Source organism: Aricia agestis, chromosome 12 (assembly GCF_905147365.1).
Source record: "Aricia agestis chromosome 12, ilAriAges1.1, whole genome shotgun sequence".
Classification (NCBI taxonomy): Eukaryota; Metazoa; Arthropoda; class Insecta; order Lepidoptera; family Lycaenidae; genus Aricia; species Aricia agestis.
The window spans coordinates 12,945,609-12,969,748 of NC_056417.1; the positions used below are offsets into that span (position 1 = coordinate 12,945,609).

The following is a 24,140-nucleotide window of genomic DNA, read 5'->3' on the forward strand; positions in this document are numbered from 1 at the left end:
TATCCGTTGTTCGGTGATCATGATATAAGATTAAGCTTGATAATAATTGATCTTAAATCTAAATTCAGATCTTTTACTATGTATGGCTAGCAAACACGTACTTATTAAGGCCGGTATAAATAGTCAGTACTCAAGATGCATATCGGTCTCAAGCCACGGTTCAGGCTCTGTGATTGGTTGGCTGTCAAAATTTGGACCAATCATCGAGCCGAACTGCGTCTTGAGCCCGAGATGCATCTTGAGTACTGACTATTTATACCGGCCTTAGACTTGGTTTTATACAAATTAAATACCATTCATACACACTAGCTGACGTCATGTATTAAGAATTGGTTTTATGTAAATTAAAATGTTTTACCGCTAGCAAAGTACACACACTAGCAAGTATGTATGTAATGGATAATGATCCATAAATATATCTAAGTATACTTGCGAACGTCACTATCGGTGCTATATGCAGGACAGGTGAGGAGTATAAATAGCTCCTCTTATTGAGGTTGACCATGAATACATCTGGAAACTGTCTACATTCTAATAACGGACACCATGTGGCATGCGCCAGTTATAAGTTCACAGCAGTTACTGATGTTTCCACGTAGGAACTCTTTATGCGGACTCTCCACATGGCCATGTTGGTCCGTCATAGACTCATACAAGCTATTACTAACGTGTAGAGGAGCTTATGATTGCCCACGATTTACGTCTACTATAGACAGCTTTACGTCTCTTTTGCGTGATATCATACAGCTTCGCAAACGTGATTATGCATCTTGGCCCAACGTAAACCTTACGGCTTACGCACTTTTTGGTGCTGTGGCCTGTGATTTGGCTCTTTCTTTTGATGTTCTCTTTTTTTGGAATTATTACCTCTAATTAAGCCTTTAATATGTCAATATTTAAGAACCTGTGGAATTAATTAACGGACGATAAAACAAACGTCGCATGTACTTGACATCGTTTGTTTATGTAGATCTGAGTCAATTTGTTGGTCTTGCCATGTCCATAAAGCGGTAAACATTGACAAGATTTCAAACTATATGAACAACTAGCTGTTGCCCGCGACTTCGTCCGCGTGGACTTCAGTTTATAGCGTGCGATATCAACAAAATTGGTGTCAAAAGCTTTTATAAAAAAACCCTGGTACCCCTTAAATTAATATAGCTGTGCAGTGTGCACACAATAAGTACTTCATTTTTTTATATTAAACTTTATATTTTATGCCAAATTTTATAGCTTATTTAGCCCCCCAATTACACAACTTTACCCATAAACTATTTATCATTGATAGGTTTAGCCCCAATTTCACCAACGTCTGTTAGTGTTAACAGCTTGTTAAAATGTCCTGTCTTCTCTTTCATTCATATGAAAAACGAAACAGCTAACGTGATACTAATTCGAGCATTAACTTTAACAGTCGTTGGTGAAATTTGGTCTTAAGGTTACGTCACTGCCTGCACAGATGAAGTACTGAGTTATTTAATACCGTAGAATAAATATAACAATCGAAAAAAATCGAGACTTAAATGTAAGATGATACCACCTCTTATAGAAAGACTTTTGAGCAAGCGTCAGCGCGATGTAGAAGACGCACGGCGCCATCTATTATGAATTTTTTGAACAAATTTACGACCCTTACAACCCTTTTTTCCACTAAAAAAAGTAGCCTATGTCCTTTTTCAGGCTTTAGACTATCTGTATACAAAATTTCATTACAATCGGTTCGGTAGTTTTGGCGTTTGGCGTGAAAGCGAGACTGACAGACAGACAGACAGACAGAGATACTTTCGCATTTATAATATTAGTATAGATTATGTGCACACTGCACAGCTGTTTTTGGGTATTTTGATTAATTAAGGGCCGTGCTACACCGGAATGGCAGCGGCGAGGCGAGCACTTTCAGCGCTGCCATTCCGGTGTAGGCGGCCCTAAGAGGGGTACCAATTACCAGGGTTTTAAAAAGTTTTTAAATTTGACACAAATTTTGTTGACACCGCGCGCTATAAACTAAAGTCCACGCGGACGAAGTCGCGGGCAACAGCTAGTTATGAATAAAAACAATAAAGTATGATTAGTTCTGTTACAATAATGAAGTAAAAAATAAAACGCCATCTGTTTTCATATATTAGAATTAAAATGTTGATTGGATTGATATATTTTCTGGATGGAATATAGGCCAACACGGTACACTCGAACTCCTTAGAAATGCAGTAGGAGTTCTATAAGATAAGATAGATTGATTATTATTATACCAAGTGATAATATTATTAAACATAATATTCTAACGTATTAAAAACTATAAACAAAAACATAATAACTAATAAGTATGATTAGTTCTATGTTACAATGAAGTGAAAAATAAAACGCCATCTGTTGAATCGTATTAGAACTAAAATGTTCATTGCATCGATATATTTCTGGATGTTTTATAATATTATACATAAAATATATTTAAGATTTTTGAAATATTATTTTAATACACATCCAAGACCCAGGAACATTGAAAACTTTTTGTTCCGCCTGCGGGACTCGAACCCAGGACCCCCGGGATGAGCGCTGGCCACGCGCAATGCGAATTAATTTTCATCGATATTTTCATGGAAATAAGATATTTTCCCACATCAAAATGTAGCCTATGTCCTTTCTCAGACTCTAGAATAACTGTGTACAAAATTTCATTGCAATCGGTTCAGTAGTTTTGGCGTGAAAGCGAGACAGACAGACAGACAGAGATACTTTCGCATTTATAATATTAGTATAGATTAGTATAGATTTTGCGGCTAATGGTGATCGCACATATTTTATTAGCAAGCACACGCCGTACGCGCCGCATTTTAGAATTAATCGTATGATATGATGTGAAACCTCGCACATTCGTCCGCACTCCGCACCGTACGCGCCGCATTTCGTTCATACGCGTATGCGGCGCGTACGTTAAGGTAACTACCTTTTTATTATATGGCGAATATGAACAACTTACATTACTTTTAACTAAAATTGCTCTGCACTCTACTGGAACATTGTAGATAGAAAAAGGCTTAATTTTTTTCTTTCTCCAGGTCAACCCGCTTCAGCAGTCCCGCATACAGCGCGTGCTCCACGGACAGCTCGTTCGCGGAGCAGGCGCTGGCGGACGCGAGCGTGCTGCTCGACCGCGAGCCCAACACCGAACACCTGCCGTACAAGCTGTACAAGATGGCTGGCGAGTATTGGAAGTGAGTTTGTTACATTTTTACATTACTCCACCCCAGCTCGTTCGCGGAGCAGGCGCTGGCGGACGGGAGCGTGCTGCTCGACCGCGAGCCCAACAGGAAAAGTATGCCAGCTGGCATACTTTTCCTGACCACTAGTCACTTAGTACCGAACGAGCAATACCAACAGTTGCAGTGTTATCATAATATTATGGTTTAATTTATGGTTAAATATTATTTTGTTGTTGTCAAAAGTTTAAGCTACTATCCTTCCTTCTCGAATTCAGTAGTCTGTAGTAACAATAGCCGTTACTTATTAAATTTTGACACAAATATTCAAACGTGTTTTTGAAGGACGTATGGTACCGGAATCGAGGCCAGCTGCCCATACCATCAGTGTTATTTAGGGAGATATACATCTGCAATTTTTTACACAATTTATGAACATAACATGCTTCCTTGCAGCTTACGTAATGCAATATTGTTCCCTTATGAGGGAGTCATTAAAATTTTAAGTATTTTTGTTTGGTCATAATATTCTTCTCATACATATTTCAACTCTAGAAGTACCTATCCTTCTTGTAAGTTGTATCAAGTATGTGATTAAACAATTTTTAAGATATTATGAAATGGAATGAAAATTTTAGGAAATGGATTAGCCAATTATAGTAGCTATAACTAATAAATTTAATAATTTTTAGGGTTCCGTACCCAAAGAGAAAAACGGGACCCTATTACTAATACTTCGATGTCTGTCCGTCTGTCTGTCAGTCTTCAGGCTGTATCTCAACTCTCAAGAACCGCTATAGCTAGACTTCTAAAATTTTTACAGATTGTGTATATAATATATCTGTTGCCACAATAACAACAAATACTTAAAACAAAATAAATTAAATAGTTAAGGGGGGCTCCCATACAACAAACATGATTCTTTGCTTTCTTTGCTCGATCTCAATAATGGCAACAGGTAGGCACTTGAAGTGTTCACAAAATACTCAATTGCATTTATAATTTAATAATTTATAATAAAATTAAAATAAACTAAATAATTAACTTCAAAAAACACAAATTTTGCCTATTTTTTGCTATTATTATGGTACGGAACCCTTCGTGCTCGAGTACAACTCGCACTTGGCCGATTTTTATACATAGAGTATGTAATAAATTGTAGTAAAATTGAATACATAGACAAGTTACAGTTATTTCCTGATAATAATGCTTCTTATAGTGCTCACAGAGGATATTATTGCAATTTGCAGTATACATGTCCTCGTTAAATAGACAAAATTAAGGTTGCTAGTGCTGGTATTAGCTTGCGTGTGGAAATATAATAAACGAGTTTTTGCCCGCGGCTTCGCTCGCGTTAGAAGTATTATTATATACAAACTTTCATCCCCTATTTGAACCCCTTGGGGTTGGAATTTATCAAAATTCTTAGCGGATGCCTACGTCATCACATCTACCTGCATGCAAAATTTCAGTCCGATCCGTCCAGTGGTTTGGGCTGTGCGTTGATAGATCACTATGTCAATCAGTCAGTCAGTCACCTTAGAGTTTTATATATATATATATATAGAAAATATCTAATACATAATATTATTATGTATTAATAATAATAATAATATCTATGGACGCTTCACACCACGTCGGTCTGGCCCCGTGCTAAGTACCTAAAGGACTTGTGTTACAGACTTACAGGTATCAGACAACGGAAATATATTTAAGATTTTTATTATATGATATACATATTTAATACACATCCAGACCCGGGAACATTGAAAACTTTTTTGTCGCCGCGTCGGCGGGATTCGAACCCGCGACCCCCGGCTTGAGCTACCAACGCGCTCACCACTGAGCCACAGAGGTCGTTCGGTCGGTTAGATATTTGATTCCCTATACTTAATCCTTTCAGGGGTGGAATTTTGGAAAATTCATTCCTAGTTTTAGCAAATAGGCTTTCTAGAAAGAAAAAAATATTTTGCCTGATAAGATACCTGCAATATTAACATTTCTTACATACATACACACATATTCTTATTAGAAAATTGCATTCTAATTAGAAAAACTTTCATACCAGTTCGTTTGTGACTTTGTGAGGGATCGATAAAATCTATCGCAAAATATTGCTTCTTATAACGGCTTCTTGCCGACCGCGTACTTATTTATATAACTTTAAAAAATCAATAGCAATTTTTTGACAAAAATAGTCTTCGAAGAATGCGGTAGTGACTTCACTACTGTTGTAATTTTTAACGACCAATATCATATTAAGTTTCTTCTTCTTCTCGTAAAAGGAACATAATATTTTGATGTCGTTACTCGTTATTTTTGTAACATAAAAGAAGGTAGGCAAATAAAAATATAGCTATTCAAATGACGTTAGACCGTTGATGTAGTTTTGTATAAGGAATTCGTGGATGTGATTTCAATTTAATTTGGGGATTATATTAAAATTAAATGAATAATGGAGACTTCGGTAAAAGTGATTGAGGTGGAGACAATCGAATATGAAATGAGGTTAGTGTTTTGTTTGTGGCGGAATAAACAAACTAATTAATTTTGAAATAAACTATAAACATTTTTGTTTCATATTAGGAATCATTCTTATTGTTTATTGTTACTGATAATTGAGACACTTCTAGATGTTTATAACATGGAACCTTACTTATTGACGAGATAAAAACTACTTATCTTATTTCTTATGTCATCATTTCCATTTTCCTGGGTGAGCCCAGTGTCTGCATACCAAAATCGGTTCAGCAGTTATAGAGTATGGACTATGGAGGAAACAGTTTGGATACAAATAGCAGACACACTTTCAAATTTATGAATTATAATAATTATCACCACGTAATTATTGTTCTGTTTTGCCCCCCCCCTGGCACCAGAACCTGGGTAATTTGCCCCCCCCTGGCCCAGATCCTGGGTATGCCCATGGAAATAGTTCTAAAATTCAGAAGCAAATCAGAGCAAATTGTTCTGGGAATTGTCCGTTAGTATTTAGTACATTGTCGTGTATGCTGTATGCACACAATCTATATTTGTTCCTCTCAAAATGTCATACCATGGCTGTTCTCACTTCAGTTATACTCTGATACAGTGCCACGGAGTTGTGTGAAACTTGTGTTCTGACTTCTGACTGTTTTTGTGTTTGCTAAGTGGTAGTTGGGTCATGTTAACACAGTGTTAAATAGTAAAGTGTGGTGTTAAACAGCATTGTATTATGTATACAAAAATAAGTGATAATACTTTAGTTAGCCTTTACTCGGGCCCTTGCCCATACAAAATGAAAAAAAAATCGTCTTTCAGCGCTGCTACTTTCACAGCGTACTCTCTACAAGGGACACGTACACACCCTAAAGTATTATCACTTATTTTTGTTACATACTGTAGATTAGAAACGCCAGAAAGTTCAGTTTACTTTTCGCATAAAAAACGTTCGCTTTCGATTTGCTTCACATAATTTAAATGGCAATTAAGAAATTTAAAAAAATCCCGCCAAACAACTTTAAAAAGTAATGAAATAATATATTTCACTGACTTTAAGTTTAAATAATTCTTAGTGTAAAGTGATATTTTAGTCCATAACTGTTGTCACGGTGTGTCGGGGGACCGCCAACAGTGTATTTTGCATTTTGTATCGCCACGTCCGCGTCACTGATTATCTCGATTCGGTTCGCTCTGACCCATAAACTATAATGTTATGTGAAATCAAACATCATGGACTAAAATATCAAACAATTATGGACTAAAATATCACTTTACACTTAGGAATAATTTAAACTTAAAGTCAGTAAAATATATTATTTCATTACTTTTTAAAGTTGTTTGGCGGAGGTTTTTTTAAATTTCTTAATTTAATTTTATTTCATGCTTTTTAAACTTGTGTTGGCTACAGTGCAGAATAATTCCTATCAACAGGATAATATTATATCCCAATGAATACCATCTACGAATGTCCTTTTGGATGAGGCCGTCAATATGAGTCCAAACATGAAACCTCCACTTTGGGTTCATATGGAGCTCGGCTCCTATAGAATCCAGGTGATGCTGCAGCAACAGCATGCAAACATTTATTGGTTTTTTACGTCTTACTAGTTGTCGCAATTCAAATGAGTCCAAACACGAAACCGTTGCTCTAAGTTGGTGAGGAGTTGGGTATTCTATTGATTACCAGGTGATGCTGCAGCACCAGGTCAACTTTCCATTAATGTGTAAATATTCATAAATGTCACGAACAAGAATGCAATAAAGCCCACCAAACGACTGCAAGTTGCTAATCGGCCCTTCACGAACAAGATGAACCGCGATTTTTCAGCACGGAGCAGGCTGATGATGATGAACTATAGCTAAGAACAATCTCAATGAAGTCAGCTTTCAAACAAAAAAAAACTAGATCAAAATCGGCCCACCCGTTTGGATGCTACGATGCCACAGACAGACAGACAGACAGACACGTCAAACTTATAACACCCCTCTTTTTTGTCGGGGGTTAAAAAGGTATGAACATTTCGCACAGTATTATCCTAATTACTGGGTAAGATCAATAAATTTTAAAATAGCCTGTATGTGTGGCTAGAAAGTAGTCATTCAATTCTAAATTATTACTTTGACCACTAACACAAGTGCATAATATATTCGTGATACGATATTGTTTTTCTAATTTAAAATTTCAGTTTAGTAGTGGTCTTCTGTGTATGTTTTTCTGGGTGATTACTAATCGTAATCTCCTCATGATGTATATTGATGTGAATTCGATTTTCAATAAAATAATGTACATGCTGCAGCTCTAGGTGGTAGAAAACGTCAAATAATCGATTATCGAGCATAATTTTGGGATTGTTCAATCGTGACACCTTGTAAGCTATAACTATAGGAATTAGTAATCATTACTTATCATAAATACTATGTCTTTCCAGCAAATACCCCAAGACGGACTACACGTACTCCCCCCTGTCACGTGACCGGGTGGAGCTGGCGCCGGGGCAGGTGGCGGTGCCCAACATGTCGCGCCGCTCCCTCTCGCAGTTCCGCGTGCAGGGGCCCAACACGGTGGACGAGCCCGACATCCCCTACACGCGCCTGTGGACCACCTCCACCACCAGGAAGCGGATCACGGTGTGTACTCCCCCCTCTAGCCCCTTGAGGCCTTATCACACTGGCAGTTTGCGGGTCGAGCTAATGCGCGGCTGCCACTACATCATGCAAGTAGGAGGTTTGATTGCGGCGGACACATGGTTGTTTCGCGGCGTTGGTTAGACGTTTGGGCGCTGTTCCATTTGATAAGTTCTTTTTTTTTTTTACGAAATAAGGGGGCAAACGAGCAAACGGGTCACCTGATGGAAAGCAGCTTCCGTCGCCCATGGACACTCGCAGCATCAGAAGAGCTGCAGGTGCGTTGCCGGCCTTTTAAGAGGGAATAGGGTAATAGGGGAGGGTAGGGATGGGAAGGGAAGGGAATAGGAGAGGGTAGGGTAGGGGATTGGGCCTCCGGTAAACTCAATCACTCGGCGAAACACAGCGCAAGCGCTGTTACACGCCGGTTTTCTGTAAGAACGTGGTATTTCTCCGGCCCATTCGTGCCGAAGCATGGCTCTCCCACGTTTAATCCAGTCTTTGCCCGTGCACTTTTAACTGTTCAGAGATATGTTACTATTGATGGAAGGGAAGGGAATAGGAGAGGGTAGGGTAGGGGATTGGGCCTCCGGTAAACTCAATCACTCGGCGAAACACAGCGCAAGCGCTGTTACACGCCGGTTTTCTGTGAGAACGTGGTATTTCTCCGGTCGAGCCGGCCCATTCGTGCCGAAGCATGGCTCTCCCACGTTTAAACCAGTCTTTGCCCGTGCACTTTTAACTGTTCAGAGATATGTTACTATTGAAAAGATCCTTTTGTCGCTGACACAAGGATCATGCTTATGGAAATTACAGGAGCGCCTACTAACTGGTTGCTACGAAATGATTTTCTAAGACTAGAGCTTTACAAATTTAATTATTTCAGACGGTGGACAGTTCTGATGATGAAGGCACCTACATTCGTTCACCCTACAAGCAACAGCAGCAGCACTGGTGGATAACGCAGCTGTTGATCAGCATGGTGACAGCAATCACTACCACCACCAGCAACGCATATAGAAACGTGTTTGGACCTCCACATAGATATCCGTATACGGAGAGGAACCCTAAAAAAGGTAAGCAACAGAGTACATTCAAACGCTAATATCACTCATTCGAAGAAATACACACCTACAAGCAGAATTTTTTTTTATGATTGTCTTAGACTGTTTCGTCCAGTCCAGTAAATTAAAAAAAAAAACTCAAAGCTAGGTGCATTAAGTGGTCTGCGGTCGTGTATCACGCGTTTCCCGTAGTCCCACCTTCAGGAGCAGGAACACCGTTGGGGTTTTAGTGGGTAGTCCCGGGTGCGGATATTACGTCCGCCCCGGGGAGTCCCACATACCTCGGTGGTCCTCCCCAGGCCCCGAGGATGCGTAAATGCATTCCCCCAACGATGTTAGTTTGTCCACCTGTTTGACCACCTCTACGTTTTTTTTGTGGAGCACCTTGCTCCACAAAAAAAAACGTAGAGAGAAATAGACTTAATTTTGTGTGTGCTAAAGTTCATAATCATTAACCAGTATACGAGTACAATAGATAACGACATTTTTGTCGCCCGCTCACACTAGTTAAGCACTAGCATATTATTTGGTTCCAGTGGTTTAGAGCGTGCTCTTGACTTGGAGGTCGTGGGTTTGATTCTAGGTTATGAGAGTAAAGGAAAAGACAGTGCTCTTGTGTACTGCGCACACTCTTGGGCACTATAAAAATCACTGCTGCGTACTGCGTAACTGGCCTGGTTTTGATGAAACCGGCCACCATCACCAAAACCGGTGTGGGAGTTATTATTATTATTAGACATCGGATTATATGCACTTGCATACTTGCATATGCAAATGCATATAATGGTACTTTTTAGGCGATAGTGCATATTTTGGCAATTTTTTGTTGATAGTGCATATTTCGGTAGTTTTATGCCCTCGTAGTCTCCAAACTAGCTATTATGACACACACAGAGGCCACAAAACAGAGGTACGATCTATCAAAACACTTCAAATAATATGTGGCTCCATCCCCATTTAAAGAATGCAATACACCCAGGTACAATATATTTCTAGAAACAATTTTTTTTTTGTAGTTGGCAACATTAGTAAAAATTTGAATATAAAGTAATTAACGATTTAATAAACTTCCATCATCCATGGAAATTAAGTTTGCAATCGGAAAATGTTGCTAGAAAATTATAATTGGTGCTGTTTAAGAAATAAAAATGCAGCATCATTTGATGATGAAAAAATAATAAATTGTAATATTAAGAGACTTTTGATTGTGCATATTTCGGCCATTTTTCGTGCATATTTGCATGCATATTTCGGCACTTTGATCGTGCATATACTTAATCCGATGTCTAATTATTATATTTGGTTTAACCTATTTATCCTTTATGTCTTAGCCGGCATCGTGTCTGCTACAGCATCGGCGGTGGCGGCGCCGTTCTACTGGATGTACACTATGATCAAAACTGTCGTCACCACTACCGTCACTACGGTCACGGAAACCGTAAGTGACACTACTGAAAACAGTTAATTTTATTCAGTTGCGACCTCTCCAAGTGGGCCTATGATGGAGAAATACAGGCTTTGCAAATGTGTAGAGATGATAAGGTCATGTCATGAAAAATGGTCAATTTAATACGTATTCGTCTTAAATTGACCATTTTCGACGTGCATATTGTCCACTGCTTGTCCAATCATTTTTATCTAACATGTGCCAATGGAAAAGGGTGGTGAAAATGAGCAATTTAAAACCTGTGTCGTAGATCTCATTAACTACGTTAGAAATAAATAGACGTATCGAGCTATGAAGTATGACGTCGAGTTGCTACACATTAATTTATTTAAAAAAAATTTGTATTAGAATGTGACCTATATTTGCTATTACTTTCTAGTTCACGTCGGACTTAGTAAGCGAGAGCGGGAAGAAACATCTGGTGGGCGAGCGGCGCTGGTGGCCATGGGTACTGCTGCTACTGCTGCCGGCCTTTGGATATGGATGTGAGTATCTATTGTATTATTAGATATATTGAGTCATAGACCTTCGTAATTTGACAATCACAAATCGTGGTTTACGGCTGAAAGCGAAACCAAAAAAAACCCATCTCCTACGATATGTTATGCAAGGTCTATGTTTGTTCAATAAATGTTAAATAATGTGATTTTCCATAATGATGACAATCCTGCGAATAAAAATATTATCAGAACCTACTTTTGCTAGGTTTATTTATCTGCTGTGTGGATATTTTTGTTAGGTAAAACTATTACCGGTGAATTATGGATATTAAAAATATAGTAGTGTTAATTAAATTCGTACAACGCACATTATACAAAAGGTAAATATAATTATGTGAATAAGCAGGATACAAGTTGTACAATAATCCATTTTTTTCAGTGCACTACACATACGAAAACATGGAACACCTGGCTATGCCAAACTTTACAGATTTCTATGTTGATTTGTCCGAGTTCTCTCTACCGTCTCTGCCAACCATCCAATTGCCAGAGATACTGCCCAAACTGAATATATCCGTGCCAGAGATCAACATAACTCTGCCAAACGTGTACGAAAGTTTGCCAGCGTTGCCAGAGGTGACTAAAACCTATACGGTTTATAAGGAGGTGGTACAGAATAGGATGGCAGATGCCTCAGATTATGTCAAAGTGGTAGCCGACAGTTGTATGGAGGAGATACTCAGGGTGTGGTCAAGTTACATCGGATGATACACGTAATATTGTAAAGGGCGAACAAACAAATATTTTTATATGTATATTTCACGTAGATTAAGTATATCTATCAATATTGGATATTTAAGTATTATTTTATAGCTATGCTTAAATTAACAACTAAAAACACTCACATTTCACAGTAGAAAGGAGAATACCCATTAATATATGGTATCCCGTACCATTATGCGTCAAAACGAAACTTGGTTTTTTAAAGTCTATGATTATCATTTTAGCCCCTATAAAAATTTATTTGTAAATAAAACCGGTTTCAGAGTAATTTGATAAAATCGAAATTAACCTCAAAATCTTCAAAGCACCTATTTTATTGACAGGTCATACACGAGCGAACGTTACTGCTCTAAAAACAGAGTAAGGCGCTTATATTAGTAATAAATCATCACCGAAACGTGTGTATTTATTATTGAATACCGTACATTCTCATATGCAATTTAAGTAAAAATGTAAGTAACGTCTTAGTCACAATACTTTTCACAATGGACACAAAGCCCAATAGGCAATAGCGCACTAGCTGCCATCGAAAGTATGGTATCCAGGCCGATGGCCGCTTGGTGGCCAAGTACGCGTGTGGTCTATGGCGGTTTCATACTAAGGTATCTATCTCGATGGCCACCACATTGGCTAAGCATCGTCTAGCTGTAGTGTTGAACGTTGTAGTCAACAAGTCGACTAAACGACGTAAAGCCGTGTGATTGAATGGCGTTGTTCAGTCAAAGGGCTAGCTGTTTGATTGAACGGCTATTTAAACTAGTCAGCTGCGACATATCCACTCCCTATATCCAAAAAATATACATACTTCCATATTATCCATACTTCTATAATCCATATCCATAATATCCATATCCATAATTCCATATTCCATTCCATAATAATATTATAAATGCGAAAGTGTGTCTGTCTGTCTGTCTGTCTGTCTGTCTGTCTGTCTGTCTGTTACCTCTTCAGGCCCAAACCGCTGGACCGATTTTGCTGAAATTTGGCATGGAGATAATTTGAGTGCCGGGAAAGGGCATAGGATACTTTTTATCCCGAAAAAATGTACGGTTCCCACGCGATAAACGAGTTTTGGCGCAACGGAGTTGCGGGCGTCATCTAGTATATTATATTTTACAATTATTTTAAAAAACTTGCTTATTTTCTTGAATTGAAAAAAAGCTTTAAAAACCTTAATTGAAACCAGAAAAAGCTTTAAAAACTTTACTTAAAATAACTCAAGACTGTTCAAAATTTTGTGCCATTGATTTATGATAAAAGAAAATTTATCTATCATTAGATATATATTCGCTTTTTGTTGTCATTCCGCCTTTAGTTTTAGACGTCATAATAAACTAAAAATTTATAAATATTTAAATATTTATTATCATTTTATGAACAAGGAGTTCCCATTATGCTGATAAAATATTTGTTTGTTCTTTAGCTTTCCTACTTTACAAAATAAAATATATATCCAGGTATCTTCTGAGTTTTGAAATAAGAGTAACATATTACTTAAATTAAAGTAAAAAATCATAACATGTATAAAATATAGTGTTTAAAATGTTTCATTTTAGAGGCTTACTAAAAGTATTATCAGATTATATATAGTACATACCTATGTAATAAATACCGGTTATTTTCTTCAAAATCTTTATTCTGAATATTTAGTCTTGTTTAAAAAAGAACATCAGGTGTTTGTTATATATACAGAAATACTTACGAATATTTTAACCGTTCAAATCTTTATGTGATAGAAGTATTTAAAATTCAAATTTAAATTATGTAAGTATACGTAATAACATAACTAAAGATGTAAAATTGTACTAAAAATTAACATATATGTATTTAGGAGATAAAAATAATAAAATTGGCCAGTAAAAAATAAAAAAAGTTCCATACTAACATTAAAAGTAACACATGAGTTACTCTCTAACATTTATGTGTACTTAATTTGCTTTTTATTCGAAATCTAAAATGAGTATAACAATATATTGTGCTAAAACTAACGTATTTTAAGCTATCTTTAAGTTTTTAAGAGTACAAAAATTGTGGTATTTTTTCTATTTATTTGTTGTTGTATGTTGAATATGTTGAACAATTTTTTTGTTCAATTTAATTTCAACGAGAATACTATTTATTATTCTTTGCTTTATTCTTCACTGAAGTGAAATATGCGCAAATAATCTTATTTGCAGCTAATTTCAGAAGTAATATTGTGTTCATATAACATTATAGCCGGTTTAGAATTATTTTACCTCGAAGCATCAACGAAAATGATCTTTATGTCTTTATTATAAAGGTCGTATTTGAGGTAATATAAATTTGAAGAGACTGTAATCTTCAGTACCTTTTGCAATCTGTTGCCATGATAGTCCTTAGCTTTAACTCTCTATTTTATTCTTGTTGTATCTTAAGGGTCAATTTATAATAGCGCAGAGTCGAAGCGAAGCGAACTCCCAAATACTGAACACATTAAATTCAACCTTAACTCCAGAGCGTTACGCATACATTACATCGAAGATGTCAAACAGCGTTGGTCGGTCGCATTCGCGCGAATGCGCACGCCTTTTTATTGTTATTTATTTTATTACTTATTATTATTTACTTCTTATTCACTTTATTACTTCTGAGAATTTATTCTCAAAAGTAATAGAGTGCATTAACGCTTTGAAGTTAAGGTTGAATTTGTTATGTTCAGTTTTAATAATTCGCATCGATGGGCTTCGACTTTGCGCTAGTATAAATTGACCCTAACGAGTCTAACAACTAGTCTTAAATATTTTTATCGTTCATGTAATAACATACAGTTTAATACAAAAAAACTAGTATATGTCTTTAAAATTAATTGATATCAGAATAAGAACCCAGCGATGTTGTTTCAAAACATTGTTTTATACTTTATAGAATTGGGAGTTTTTGCATTTAAGTTTTATTCTTGGGGTAAAATTGTTATTATCTATGTGACATTAAATATTTAACTTAAATGGTTGTGGTTTGTACATTGTTACAATTCATCTACATAGTATACGACGTCATAGGGTCATTTCACACTTATACATTATTCAAAATTGAACTTTACTGTACGCAAAATATATAGAAGTCTCATTGTGAGCGCAGGTCGATACAGCCCGAAACTTGTCTTTGAGTGAACTGACCCTTATTAGTGTTCACATTTTACATGACCTTTCTTTAAGCATATCATGTAAAAGCATCACTTAAATATTTTATCCAATATATTGTGTTTTATTATATCACGTTATAATATTATTATGATAGTGATCATCAGGAATCACAGCTGTTTTAAATATTTAATTTTATAATTATTCCATAGTAAAGAAATATGTATTTTTCATCTGGGGTTTAGAATTTAGATGTTTAATAATATATTTTTGATATATATGCTGATTGAGAAATATATTATTTATGTGTACATACTGTGTTTTCCTCGATTCCCACATAATTCTTCCCTGAAATTTTTTTCCACGGCGTTGATTCTCTACTCACGAAGTGAATTCGAGGCGAGTATAACTCGTAATGTCTTTATGAAATTGTAGTTTTTTATAAATTTTATACGTCGGCTCTCGTCATCTAAAAACATGTGTTTTTCTGAAAGAGAGTGAGAATAATAAAGATTTTTTACACGATATTCTAAATTTGAATTTTGGAGGTAACATTGGAATAAATAAAGCGATATTGTACTTATAATCGAATTCACTCGGTGAATTATAGACGTCTAACAGGGAAGGATAGAGCAAAACATCACCTATTGAATGCAACATTTAGGTGAGTTTAAAAACATTTGTTTGTTTGTTGTTAACTCTCTGTCCTTCCCTGTGTCTTTCTCCTTCTAATCGTGTGGGGAGGACAGAGAAGAGAGACATCTTAGTAACTCTCATTTCTTCTTTCAGGTTACACGTACAAGGACTATTTTGTCGATCTACCGATTGACAACTACAAGCCGCCAGAGATAGTCGTGGACGGAGATTTGACGAAGCGAGTAGCAGCATTGGAGAATTGGGCTCTTAACGTCGATTCTAAGCTGAAATCGTTCGATCAAAAGCTGAACAAATTCGACGACCTCGAATCCAAAATCGAGCAGTACTCGTTCAAGTATCTCCAGAATAACCTCCTACAGATACTCAATGAAGACAATACGGACGCAATGGCGGCAAAACTGAAGGAGCGGTTCGACAAAATTTACGCAACGAACGAGCAAATGCAGACCATTAGTGCGGAGATGATACAGAGATTGATAGCGACGTGGCAACCCGAAATGGACGAGGATAAAATCAGACAGGTGATACAAGAATACCTCCTGATCATTGAAAAGAGACAGATGGAGTTGATAGTAGAGAAAGTGAGGGAGTACGTGAAAGAAATAGAAATACGACCGGTGCAGAGCGGTTCTATAGACTTGGAGGCGTTGAAAAAGTTGGTAGCGGGCATGCTGGAGGTATACGACGCGGATAAGACAGGACTGGTTGACTACGCTTTGGAGTCTGCAGGTATTTGTTCATATAATAATAGTACAAAGTACTTATGGTTCGTTAGCTTCGAGCGTTTCTGTTGATTTAAAGGTGTGGAATGAATTCCCGCGTTGAAACCACTGGTCTAGTCTGGGTAAAAAAAAACGAATTAATTGCTAAATAAGAAATAGGCTTTCAAATAGTGCAAGTGAGATCTCTCGCTTTTTTTTTATCAATAATACTCATGTTTGATATAAAATTTTCTAAATATGTATTTCAGTTTTATTTTTTAAATGTATTGATCACTTAATAAAATTATATTTTGTCCAGGTGGTCAAGTTCTATCAACGAAATGCACGGAGCTGTACCAGATCAAGACGAAGCAGTACTCGGTGCTGGGTATACCGGTACTGTGGTCGTACACCTCGCCCCGCAACGCGCTGACGCCGGGCGCCATGCCGGCCGAGTGCTGGGCTTTCCAGGGGTTCCCGGGGTATCTAGGTCAGTGTTTATCCAGGTCTTGTAGACCTCGATGAATTTTCAAGGCAATTTATTTTCGTTTTGAAGGTATTATACACTACATTTTCTTATTAAGCAAATTCAGGCTAATAGAATACGAACACAAACACTGACAGAACAAGGAACAAGTTTCCTGAGTTGCGGACCGTGGGAAAATTTGCCGCCCTTATCTATTAATGGTCCATTGTCCAGTGTCTTTCTATGTATGTGTGTGTTGTAACTTGTAATGTTATAGTAAATAATTTTATAAGAGTGCCGTTTGTGGGATCACAAACTGATAGGGGGCCACGGAAGATCAGGCCCCACGGAAAACATGCGGTGTGTGCATTGCACAGCCATAACCGATCACCCATTAGTTTTAAAAAAATAAATGAAAGACAATTGATCAGTTTTATATTGTAAACTATTGACATCGGCTTTCCGTTTTTTAAAAAACGTATGCACTTTGAATATTATTTCCTTAGATTATCTTTTTATCGGCGGACTCATCTTGCTATTGCAATCTCTTCTAGCCACATCTGTCAAAATCAAGTGCCCCCCCCCCCCCCCCCCCCCCCGCGCGCGGACTATAGGGCAAATACTGTCCAAAACCTTCACAAACGCAATTTTCATGTTTCCAGTAATCAAGACATACGCCATAATCGAGGTGACGGGGTTCTCTGTGGAACACATGTCGCGACTGCTGGCGGTCGACGGCAAGATTGAGTCCGCGCCCAAGAATTTCTCCGTTTATGTGAGTGTTTTGTACTGTCTGTCTGTTGTATTTGCTTTTCACATAAGGCCGGTCACATACGGACCGCATCTTGCAGTAGAGACACGACTGCAAAATGCTGTCGCCGGAAGGTGATCTGCGGGGCTAAAATGGTCACATTTCGCAATTCCTCTCAATCAATTCAGCAAATGAATTGTCAAAACTGTCAAACTGAAAAATGTCAAGTTAGTACGAATTACTAGATATGAATTGCAAGCAGACTTGCATTTTCGGATTTTAAAAGAATAAATCATAATGTGATCCATAATATGATTCTCCAAAGCGACCATTTTAGCCCCGCAGCAGTTTTCATACTAAATTAGGTCAGTACTTTCAACGCAATCGCTCTAGAGCAGTCGGTCCCGAATGCAACTTACGATCCATCTATGACCAGGCTAAGGGCCTCCACTGGCTGCTTTCCACGTATGAGTCTGTCCATACGACGCGTTGCGTCGACGCAGCGCTGCCGTTGCGTTGTTTTACATACAAATAACCAAGGTGTTCACACGGCGCGTTGCACACAAGCCCCCAAGACGAAGCGAGAGGGGGTGTTGACGTTAGGATTGCTTTGTAATAACGCTGCCCGTGTGGCCGGCTATGCGCCAAACGGCAGCGCTGCGTGATGCGTCGACGCAACGCTGACGCGTCGCGCTGTGTGGACAGGCTCTAAGGGCTTTCTCTAGCTGCCGTGTATGCAGGTTCGCGTCAACTTGCGAAGGCCCTAAAGGTGAAACCGCACTAAGCTACGCTGCAGCAAAGTAACGCGCGCGACACTTCACGTTTTATGTCTCGTATTGCGACTTACCTTATAATACGATTAATACTAATAAATAATAATTATTGGCTGCAATGTAGTTACGTCTAGTGCGATTTCACCTTTAGGCCACACTTCATGACAGTAAAGTGGCACGTCCTATAGTACGAAGTACAAAACTCTTCGCTTTTTCAACTCACTTTTATTTTAATTTATTTTTTTCACGTTCCAAATTCAAGTTTTTGTTAAAGTTTATTATAGTATACTAGATGTCCCGCGCGGCTTCGCCCACGTAAATTAGGAATTTTACAGAAACCGTACATTTTCCCATAAAAATATTTCCCCCGTTTTTCCCACATTTTCCTGAGTTTCTTCGGTCGTATTAGTCTTAGCGTGATAATATTATAATATAGCCTATAGTCTTACTCGATAAATGATCTGTCTAACACTGAGATAAGTTTTTATATCGGACCTGTAGTTTCTGAGATTGACGCGTTCAAGCAAACGTACTCTTCAGGTTTATATTATTAGGTAGGTAAAGATTTTTTTAATTATCGCTTGACAAACTCGAGTCTCGATCTAAAAGACTATGAAATGGTATAATATGGTAGTGATGATGATGATGATGATGAATGTAATTTGCATAGTAGCATATGCTCTCTGTTCTTAAAAAACAACGCCGAAACTCCCAAACTTGTATCTATAAAGAATCAGGAGTTCTCTCAGCACCTTCCGAACCACGGTATACCAGGTGTACCTCGGTGCAAAATTACTTGTTGGTAGCATATGCTTAGAATACTTCTCACGAAACCGAAGTCACCACATGTTTCCCTATAAGTTTTGAGGAGTTCCCTCGATTACTTATGGATCCTTCATCAGATCACCACTTTTGTGAATATAATACCAAATTGGGATGATACCCTTTATACCAAAAGAAAAATTTTGAAAATCGGTTAACAAACGGCGGAGTGATCGTTGAATATAAGAAATTTGTCGGTTAAAATTCCAAAATCAACAACTCCTTATAAATAAGAAATTAATTGAAAAAACATTTTCCAGTAGACCAAACTGTAAATCTAAACCATTCTCGAATCTCTACGAACACACACAAAAAATTTCATTAAAATTGGTCCAGTCGTTTAGGAGGAGTTCAGTCACATACACACGCACACAAGAAATATATATATTAAGATTATAATATCTTCTTGTATATAAAATTCTCGTGTCACAATGTTAGTTACCGTACTCCTCCAAAACGGCTTTACTGATTTTTACCAAATTTTATATGCGTATTCAGTAGGTCTGAGAATCGGCTACTGGCTACTTTTTATATTGATAAGTGCATTTGTTGAATAAATAATAGTAAATTATTACAACTCGAGACTGACGGCGACCATTGTTTGTGCGACGAGATAGCGATGGACGTTGCCATGGTGACTATATAGTCACTTCAATAAAATACTTAATACGAGCGAAATACTTTATATGGCAAAGAAACGTTTGCCGGGACAGCTAGTAAATTATAATATACTAAAGTAAAAATCATAGCCATAGTGTGAAAACGGTCATGCAATTTAGAAAGTTTTCATTTTTTTATGTTATCGGGTGAGTTTAGATGTAAATTCATTTAGTAGACGTTTTAGCTAAATTATTTTATTACTGCTTTTTGGTTTAACGTAATTTGTAGATTGAAAGAACTCTGATTCATCTATAATGTATTATTTTCATAACTAGGTGTATACTCTTAATAAGTTTTTATACTTTTTATGTCATGGTTGTAAGTAGCATAGTATAACTCATCAATAGTTGACTCATTTTATCTTTGTATTAGTATTAAAAATCATAACACAAAATAGCACTTTTACACATACATGAATCATCATTTTGTCATGATAAGATCAACATTATGTATAGTGTAGACTATCATAGAAAATTACTACAATCATGCCATTACTGATTTTTAATTTTTATGATATTGTTTATGTATACATATATGTAGTAAGTTGTATGTAGTTATAGCATTCTATGATCGAAACCATCAGATGAGGCACAAAACTTCATATGAACACTCATTTCTATTTATCCATACAATTTTGTGTTTTATTATTTTTAAATTTTATACCTCATCTCATGATTTTGATTATAATGATCATTCCATTGTGTATTTATCCATTCATTATATTTTTCAGGGTCTGCAAGGTGAATATGATCCCGATCCACATCTATTCGGTTCATACATGTACGATGCGAACGGTACCTCCATACAGCACTTCCCTGTCCAGTATCCGAAGACGACCACAATAGATGGAGTGGATTACCCTGTAGCACATGACATTATAGAACTCCGGGTGGAGAGCAACCATGGTAATCCGACTTATACCTGCCTCTATAGGTTCAGAGTGCACGGAAACCCGGTTAAGAATATCCATACTGTCGGTGAGACGTAACATGGTACTTACTCATTCCTAGATTCTAATGGACACTGAAACACAATTTGAATTTAGAAGCACTGGTGTGTTGTCCTTGTCATTTTTCAAAGTGGAGACAAAGACGGATATTAAGGCGAGACTGCAGTAGTGGAGTGACGCGTTACAGCCTAATATTCTTTACATTAGTTTGTACGGGCCTAACTGCACTACACGACAGGGCACTCGTAGTATGTGAATTGTCGCGTCGCTCTGCACTTAGTAACGCCTAGTTCAGTCTCACTTTTAATTCTCTTCCTTTGGGGGCTAATTATTATAAATAACATTTCTGTGTTCACTAATTATGTGAAAGTACAAAGTTCTGGATGTAGCCAAAGAGGACTCGAAATGGAACGTTTAAATACGGAATCTATGGTACAAATTGTCTATGGACAAAGGCTATGGTGATGACGGAATGTAGATTAAAAATCGTGTAAGACTTTGGATTTAAATTATTATAGTTGTAAGTTATGTTCTAGTTTAATTAAGTATACGGGTGGGAAACATTTGAAGTTAGACTTCTACTTTTGGAACTGGCAAAAATATATGCCAGAGCAATATATAAAGTGTGGTAAGATCGATAATCGGCCTTCATATTATCTATCTATTTACATCCCTAAAATATCATTGATTGTTTTTATCACACATTATGTAATTCTTTCTAATAAAATAAAAAAAATCTTGACTAAGCTTAGCGCAGTCCAAATGCTAATAAACAGTGCAAGATTAAATATTTTTATTTAATCCCCACCTGATAAGAGTCATAGGCTCGGAGTAAAATTTATAAATTGTGAAATCTAATATTATTTGTTTATAATTGTTTAACAAATGCTACAGCCAAACTCGAATTATGTTCTAAACTGTATTGTATTTTTTTCTACATATCGTTCGAACAAAGGACAGGATGTGAAAATATTGAATAATGGCTTTCTGAGGTTTTCGACAGGAGTTTATGTATTCAACAGTGTTGTTGATCGCTTAAAATTCTGACTTCAGGCAATCAAAAACGCTATTAAATAGATAAACTACAGTATTCGAAACCGGGGTATAATGGCCGATTTACACGGGTGACTAAAGCCGCAGAATTTACGCCGCATGGCGAAAATCGACCTTGTAAATGGCAATTCGACTATGCCGCATGCGGCTAAAGTCGCAAGCCCCAAAGTTGTACGGCCAATGGCCGCATGGGGCTGGTGACGAAAATCGACCGTGCAAACGCTCAGTCGCAAGCGATCGCTTGCTGCGAATACTACTGTCGACTGGTGACTTGCCGGGTGACTAAAATCGACCCGTTAGTCACCCGTGTAAATCGACCATTAGGCTGCGTTTCCACCAGAGATGTGCGATTTGCGAGGAATGTATTTTTGAGAATAGAATCGCTTCATTGACGTGAGCTTGACATGACAGCGCTAGCGCGACGATGCTATTGGATCATAAAAATACATTCCTCGCATCTCTGGTGGAAACGCAGCCTAAGTTTGTATCATGTAGATTGTAGACTGTAGACTTTACATTATCAAGTCCTAATCCGAACTCGTTTTAACAAAGACTTGTTAAAACGAGTTCGTATTAGTTCGGATTAGTTCACACCGAGGCGTAATGTGACGCTGTATACCTATATGTTGTTATAGCTTCTACCGTTGCGTTGTTTCGGTGTTAACTAACCCTAATAGCAGAATCGCACAACGTTGCGAAAATACGCTTAGTTGTTCTGAATACTGTTTTATGAATATTTATGTTTAGATTTAGTTTATTTATAAGATTTATAATTAAGTTTTAGATTGTTATTTTTAAGTATTTTTTTTAATAGCGGCCTACGTATATTTATCGCTTTTAAACATTTGACTTACGGGACTCAATGAGTGTTCAACTAGGAATATACAAAAATACCAAAATGGAATTTTAACAATAATTATGGCAATATATTTAAATGAAAATTTTAAAGATTTTTTTTGTCGCATTTTTAAAAATCAGTAATGTAATTAACGATAATATAAGTCTTTACAGGCAACATTTGTAAATAAAAATTACTTGTTAGATTAAAAATTAGATTTAATGTTGCGATTATGCTTTCACATACTTTCCTACTCTCTCTTTCTTTCTTATCTCAATTTCTCTTTTCATTTCTTTTTCCAATATGTTTGTAAAACATGTACTTTCTTTAAGTTTTTTAATTAAAATAGGAAAGTCCTTATAAAATTCTTAATCTTAGGGTACATAGATTTTAAAGGATTCCTAGTCCATATAATTAACTCCACTTAGTTTAAGAGTTGTTGCGTCTCAAAATAATGTAGTTGTGATTACGTCCTACTGTATCTTACTGTAGTTTTAAGTTGCCGCTACACAATTTGGCTAGATATCATTTTTTACCCACCAAATTAAGAATTATTACCATGATCAAGTAGAAATAACATGTGAGTTGTCACAGACTTGTGTGTTCTTTAAATTTAAGACGTGCTTATTTTAGGTTTTGTCCAATTGAAAAAGAAAAAGAATGTCTTAAGAAAGGATTTTCGTAAGACCCGATCTATGAGAAAAGTCCCTGTAAATGATTTTATAATAATTAGTTGTAAAGTATTTGGAAATTTTTAAGTAACTACCTACTATGTCACTTTTTCTATAAAAAAAGTTTGTAAAATAGACTGCCGTTTCACATTATTTATACACCGCAGTCCGCAGTATATAGGTTTTACACGTCGCGGGCTTCAAGCCGTATAGAAAAGTCCGCCGTATAGAAAGGTCGTATAGAAAATGTTTTTTTTTTTAAATCAGAAAATAGATCTTTAAAACTGAAACCAAACTGAAACTTTACATGTGTCTATGAAAGTACATTCTAATCGTGAAATGATCTTCTGTATTTAACTACCAAAATTCCCAATATTGAACTTTACATCTATTTTCTTCTTAAAAAAAACTTTACCGCGATGCGTACTAAACGCCAACTAAGAATAGTCTAAAAATCGCTTCTGTATAAAAAATCATATTTTCCAATCTATAATTAAACTTTGTTGAATTACAATTTTACCTGCACTTTTTATGACTGTTGAAATTAGTTTTATCTAGGTCATTATAAAAAGAGATACATATTTAGAAATAATATTGCAAGCAATTAAAATGTTACTGGGTAAAGTCGTTATTAATTTTCTGCGTATTATAATATCCT

The 24,140-nt window shown here is 36.7% G+C and overlaps 1 protein-coding gene and 1 long non-coding RNA gene across 2 annotated transcripts in view; one reads left to right on the plus strand and one right to left on the minus strand.

Moving 5' to 3' along the window:
- The window catches only part of LOC121732227, a 36,243-nt gene extending 14,386 nt beyond the window's left edge, over positions 1–21,857 (plus strand). Inside the window, exons 4-12 of the mRNA XM_042122043.1 lie at positions 3,057–3,212; positions 8,108–8,306; positions 9,190–9,379; positions 10,699–10,805; positions 11,194–11,299; positions 15,931–16,527; positions 16,819–16,989; positions 17,628–17,740; positions 20,702–21,857. Of these exons, the coding sequence (XP_041977977.1) occupies positions 3,057–3,212; positions 8,108–8,306; positions 9,190–9,379; positions 10,699–10,805; positions 11,194–11,299; positions 15,931–16,527; positions 16,819–16,989; positions 17,628–17,740; positions 20,702–20,959 (1,897 nt within the window). The 3' untranslated portion in view covers positions 20,960–21,857. The remainder of the gene's footprint in view (positions 1–3,056; positions 3,213–8,107; positions 8,307–9,189; positions 9,380–10,698; positions 10,806–11,193; positions 11,300–15,930; positions 16,528–16,818; positions 16,990–17,627; positions 17,741–20,701) is intronic.
- On the minus strand, positions 14,303–14,819 carry LOC121732228. The gene is made up of 2 exons (XR_006036334.1): positions 14,772–14,819; positions 14,303–14,431 (listed from the first exon to the last, which is right to left on the minus strand). It is a non-coding gene; the product is annotated as an uncharacterized LOC121732228 (long non-coding RNA).
- Positions 21,858–24,140: the final 2,283 nt, after the last annotated feature.